Source organism: Onychostoma macrolepis, chromosome 06 (assembly GCF_012432095.1).
Source record: "Onychostoma macrolepis isolate SWU-2019 chromosome 06, ASM1243209v1, whole genome shotgun sequence".
NCBI classification, from domain to species: domain Eukaryota; kingdom Metazoa; phylum Chordata; class Actinopteri; order Cypriniformes; family Cyprinidae; genus Onychostoma; species Onychostoma macrolepis.
The window spans coordinates 202309-208605 of NC_081160.1; the positions used below are offsets into that span (position 1 = coordinate 202309).

General features: G+C 41.2%; 1 protein-coding gene across 1 annotated transcript; it reads right to left on the reverse strand.

Moving 5' to 3' along the window:
- Positions 1 to 736: 736 nt before the first annotated feature.
- Positions 737 to 5040, reverse strand: s1pr5b (sphingosine-1-phosphate receptor 5b). The gene is made up of 2 exons (XM_058779401.1): positions 4908 to 5040; positions 737 to 2768 (listed from the first exon to the last, which is right to left on the reverse strand). The coding sequence occupies exon 2, from the start codon at positions 2632 to 2634 to the stop codon at positions 1477 to 1479; it is 1158 nt and encodes a 385-aa protein (XP_058635384.1). The 5' UTR covers positions 2635 to 2768; positions 4908 to 5040; the 3' UTR covers positions 737 to 1476.
- Between the last annotated feature and the right edge of the window lie 1257 nt (positions 5041 to 6297).

The window sequence follows — 6297 nt, forward strand, 5'->3', positions numbered from 1 at the left end:
GAAAAATATAGCCTGTATTGACGAGGAAAATCCACTGATGAGTTACCAGCGTCTAAATCTAAACTTTAAAATACATTTATTTATAGTTATTTTAACTACAAATTTCAATGAAACTAAAAAAATAATGAAAACGAAATTATACATTTACACAACTAAGGATTATATCAACCAAAAAAAATAACTGTATGCATCCTCTACTTGGGTCCTTCTCATAAATGAGTAAGCGGCATTTAAACCAATAAACATACTGTATAATACGCACTGTTGCTACAGCTTCAGATGCATGATATTTACATTTGCTCCCTTGGCTTTCGGGGCCCAAGGCGGTCGCTGATCTTTGCCTGATGGGTAAATCTGCCTCTGATTGAGTTAACGAAGAACATGGTTTAATGGGCTTCTCACACTGATGTTTGAGTCACATGATTGAGGGCGATAGTGAAAGGTCAAAGGATTTGGTGAGGGTTAGGGATAGAAAATATCATTAGTTCAATTTAACGATAATAAAATAGAAAACAAATGTGTGTATGTGTGTGTGTGTGTGTGTGTGTGTGTGTGAAGGGATGAGCAGGCTCTTTACTGGCATTGATGGCTCCATGAAGATCATTTAACATCTACTGAAACTTTACATTCCATTAAACATTCTTCATAGTGAAAAATGTTCTTCACACTAAGAAAAAAGGTTATTTTAGGAACTGATCACTGTATGGGTTTTTGGGGGAAAGCAAAAATGGCCTGACACTGTAAAAAAATATTTAATATCAAATAAGAAAGAACATAATTTAGCATCAATCAGGCTTTACAAAAACTTGTAAAAACAGTATGTCAAGCATTTACACTGTACAAAGAAAACTGTACTAACAAACCTTAAATATGCTTTTGTGTGAAGAGACGCTCACGGTTTAACATTCGATAAGAGCACGAGAGTGGAATATTTACAGTTATTTTCTTCATACTGCTTTTATCTGTGGAGGGTTTGTGTATTCATCAGTAGCAAAAATGACTGACATATATTGTTATATTTAATAATAATAATAAGTTTAATTTATAAAGCGCTTTTTCCAAAGCTCAAGGCCGCTGTATGAGGCCTGTCTGCTGTTCAGTGCATGCTTGTTTGAAGTCTCTGCATGGATTCAGATCTCAAGCTGATGAACTGATGAACTGATATCTGAGTCTTATCTTTCGGAGCATTTGTGCAGATGTATCTCAGTTCACATGTAAAGGACCGAATGTTGAAATGCTGAAGAACACCTACGCAAAGACCTCTTTCTGCCCATGGCAGCTTGATTCAAGGTCCATATAGCAAAGTTTGTGTTTGAAACCGTTTCTATTTTGGGCTGTGTGAGAGTTCGTGGCTGGAATGAGCCTTTAATTAGATTTGATTCGTCACGATTCAGTCCAGACTCTGAAATGTGACCCTGGATCACAAAAACAGTCATAAGGGTCGATTTCTTTGAAATTCCAGGGACACATATGTGCTTATGCGATGACGGAGAGCTTGAGTTTGGGGTAGATGGATTTGACAGGTAAGGTGGTGCCGTTCCCGGATGAGATGGTCGTCTCCAGTCCCTGGCGGTTCACGTCCGTCTTCGTGAAGCTGATGCGGATGCCGATCTTCCTCACGCGGCCATCTTTGGTCATCAGACAGCGGCGGCAGAGCAGCTTCAGAATGGCCCGCCGGATGTCTCTGTTCGTCAGCGTGTAAATGACCGGGTTAATGAAGGAATTAAACATGGCCACGCCCAGGAAGTAATCAGCCTTTAAGAGAACAGGACACACCGTCACGGACGTCTTCACGGGACACACGAAGTCCATCAGCAGGAGCACAAACAGCGGCATCCAGCAGAGGATAAACGCTCCCACCACGATGGTGACGGTCTTCAGCAGCGCCATGTACTTCCGCGAGCGATGGCCGTAGGGTTTGCGCTGGACGCTGCTCGGGTTCTGCGTGTTGGTCTTGACGAAGTGAAAGATGCGTCCGTACAGAAGCACGATGGCCAGCAGGACGGCCAGGAACACAAGCACGCAGAAGAAGTTGTAGCTCTTGGCGTAGAGCGGCATGACGGTGGAGCACCACTCCAGACGACGCAGACAGTTCCAGCCCATAATCGGCAGGGCGCCTAGCAACAGCGACAGCACCCAGCTGGCGGCGATCAGCGCGAACATGCGGTTGCGTTTGGCCCGGTAGTAGGGCTTGGTGTTGCGCATGGTGAAGAAGCGCTCGATGGCGATGGCCAGCAGACTGATGACGGACGCCGAGAGCGTGATGAAGACGCCTCCCTCTCTCAGGAACCACAGCAGCGGCGTCAGCTTCAGCGTGTTCGGGCCCGACAGCACGATGTTCAGCATGTAGGTGAATCCGGCCAGCAGGTCCGACAGCGTCAGGTTGCCCAGCAGGTAGTACATGGGCTTGTGGAACTTCTTGTTCTTCCAGATGGCCATGAGCACGATCAGGTTCTCCACGACGATGAGGAAGCAGATGGAGAGAGAGGCGATGGATTCTGGTTTCAGTCCATCTTCGTACCGGCTCTGATTCAGTTTGCCGGTGTAGTTATAGTGGCACAGGAGGAGTTTATTGCTGTGATAGGACTGGAAAGCGAACGAGGATGCGTCAGTCGTCACAGCACAGTCCTCCATGGTTCTCCAGCAAACTTCTTTTTGCTCTCAGTGATGAGACGCTGTGGAGCTCAGCTCATTGAAAACGGAGCGGGAGTTGTTTTGTGAAGGCCGATTGAGCGGACACTGCTTGGTTTGGGTCCATCACTTCAGTCCTGAAAACACAAGAGCATCATCAGCTCACCAAACCAACCAAACACCCGACGACACGCTTTCATGCGAACCCCGCGCCAGTACAACAGACTGCGAATCTTGGTGATTCATAAAATGCAAGTCAGTGGCTGCAGACACTTTGAGAGTCAGAATTAATTCACACAGAATGAATTTCCGTGGCATCGGCAATATGTTGAGGTCTTATGAAGCAAAGAAACTGAACGTATGGATTAATTCAATTTCAATTCAATACACTTTATTGTCCCCAATGGGTAAATTTGCCTTGGACCCTGGAGCCACGCATACACATAAACTGATCAACATTACATTGCGTAATAAAAATCCATATAAACAAAGATAAAAACCAACATTCCATGCCACAATAACAACCATAACCAACAAGGGGTTACATGAATAAATTACATGTTTAAAAGTCTAATTTAAAAGTCTAATTGGCGTAGGTACAAAGATTTCTTAAAATGGCTGCATCTGCACACATCCGTTTTAAGAAATCTTTTGTACCTACGCCAATTAGACTTTTAAAGGTACAAAAGATTTCTTAAAACAGGTAATAATACTGTAAATAATGTCCAGTTTGTTGCAAAGGCTGATAGTTTCACTTCATAAGACCTCAGTATATCACCAGGAGCCACGGGATTCATTCTGACTCTCAGGTGTCTGCAGCCACTGACTTTTTACTGTTCTGCTGAAGAAACATCTTCATCTTGAATGGCCTGAGGCTCAGTTAATTACCAGAAAATCTTCATTTTTGGGTGAACGATCGTCGTCTGAGCAACATCACATTCGGTCAACAGCGGTGAAACAGTGAAATTCGTTTGAGCCAGTCTGATTCATTTCATGAGCAGAAATCTTTAGTCTATTGTACTTTTTCAGTTCAGACACACTTGAGTAATGTGGAGCCAAGGAATTCTGGGGCTCCATTCAGACACATGTTAACATTTAACCGTCTCATGTTACATTAGAGGACTGGTGTCTGTTTGGAGCAGGAAAACAACGCTAAAGCAGCTCGACTGATCAGAAGGTCCTCTATTAAATGAAAAAGCTCTTGCAAAATCCGTACATTTACATTTGTGCAGTGATGCCCAAAAATGCATTAAATTAAAGATAATCAATTCATTGAAATATGCTGATGTTAATGCATTAACCCTAACCCTAACTAACAAGGAGCGATGCATTTATTACAGTATTTACTCATCTTTCTTTAGCTCAAGTCCATTAAAATAATATTTATAGACAGAACTTTTGATTTTGATTATGTGTTAGTAAATGTTGAAATTAACATTAACTAAGATTAATAAATGCTTTAGATAGAAGTATTTGTATAGTTGGTTCATATAAACTAATAACTAATGTTAAATTGAGTCTTATTGACCTTTGATTCGTTCACATTTTTACAAAGTTCAGAAAGTTCATAAACCCAGGTGAAAAAAGTGCACTTCCATAATGTACTTAAAGCGATCTATTTTTGCGCACTAATTTTGTACTTAATATACAAAAGATTATTCTATAGCATATCAAGATAAACTTAAGATCAACTAAGTGTACTCAACTGTGCTATTTTGGGACACCATGAATATGAATTAAAATGCGCTTTTAACATACTATCTCTGTGTTTAAAATATGTATTTAGTCACCACTCGTAGTACTCTTGAGTGCACTAGTGTATGGAAGATGGGTTCAAGCGTGCTACAAGTGGTGACTAAATAGAAAATAGAGCACTTTAAGTACATTATGGAAGAGACTAAAGAGACTAAAATCAGACAAATACTACTAATTTGGGTTTATGGTTATTTTCTGTGTGTGTTTAATTTTCTGTACATTCATAGTTTCACTGTGTTCTGAATTGGTCTTTGGTTCTTAATTAAATCTTAAGCAGAGACACGTGCTGGGATTACAGTTAGAAGCATCTAAAGAAATGATCCAGCAGTTATTCTGTATCGTCCCTGTCTGATAAAACAATAAAATAAAACATTCAACACAAACTGGAATGAGTAATTACAAAAGCAAACACACACACACACAAGTACACATTTATCTCCTCTATATAGAATCTGAGCCTCCAGCTCCTCATTATTCATAGCAATAAAACACGAGTTTCAGAAGGCTTTGAAATCTCTTACCGTTTCTAGTTTTGTGTGTCAGTAAACCTTCTGCTGTGGCATGAAAACGTCAGTGGAAGAAACAAACACGACTCAACATGAAACTACAGAGGAGCTGCACACGAACAGAGACGAGCGATTACAGAGAACTGACTCGACCACTCTCTCTCTCTGTTTAACTCTCTCTCTCTTGCTCATTCACTCCCCCTCACTCATTCTCTCTCTCTCTCTCTCTCTCTCCTGCAGACCTGCAGTGGTTGAGGTTTTAACACTTGTATGTTTGTTGGTTTTAGTGGGCCATAATATGATTCTTCCTGTAGGAGTCACATCAGTATCACTGAAGAACATGTTACTTAGCTGAGATGATCTGTAAACCTCCAGCAGCGTGATTATTACAGCTGCAGAGAGCATGTGAGCGTGTTTGAGCCGAATGCAGGTTCAATCAGATGAAAAGCGTGTGAATCTGTGGTTGGATCAGACGTGTCTTCTCATGTTCTGCCTCAGGTCTCAGAGTTACTGTTACTGCCCACTGCATCTCTGAGCTTCCGGCTCTCACACCTGCGCGCTGATGCCAGGCTTCGAACCGTGTGACTGTGCATCGCAGGAACCTCCGTGACGCAAGCGCTGGAGCAACACCAACACTGACAGACAGAAAATCTGATCCGGCTGAACTCTGGCAGATCCTGCAGTAAAACTGGTTCTCAGAGAGCATTTGTTTGTTTATGTAGTTCAGTTTTTAGCATCAGAACGAGTTTGTCTGGCACTCGTCTCTAACGGTTAGATGCTGTTTTACCGTCTGATAAAGAGGTCAAAGGTCAGACGGGTCGTTCAGGTTGACCTTTGAGGTCACGTTTATCCTTCTGTGTCTCTCTGAAATGAGAATGGAAATGGGCCGTAAAGTCCTTCTCTGCATTATTGTTTGCATGAAGCAAAATTATTACAGTCAAGACGTAAACTTTATTTATATTGTTCTTAATACAGATTGTGTCAAAGCAGCTTTACAGGATTTAATTAATTTTTAATAATATCTATTTTCTATATACATATTCTTATCAGTAGTCTAAAAACTGAGACGCACAAGAATCTGAATGTATTAAAATGTGTACAGTTTTTCTCGATTGCTAACACACTGTAACTGATTCATTTGGCCCAATTTTCCAAACCATTCATACAGTTCTCAAAACAAAGACACATTTCTCAAAACTTTTAACACATTTCACCTGTTTGCACACATGTTCCACTTTGCTCAGTGTTTTCTGCAAAACTCTACACAAAAACACCATCATTTTGCACAGATTTAACCATGTTAATAACGTAAATGTCTCTGAGGTTTAAAATTGAGGTCATTTTTGTTGACTTTTGTTTATTTTAGGCTTTGCTGCTGTATTTTATGGCTGTAGCTGCCATTTTT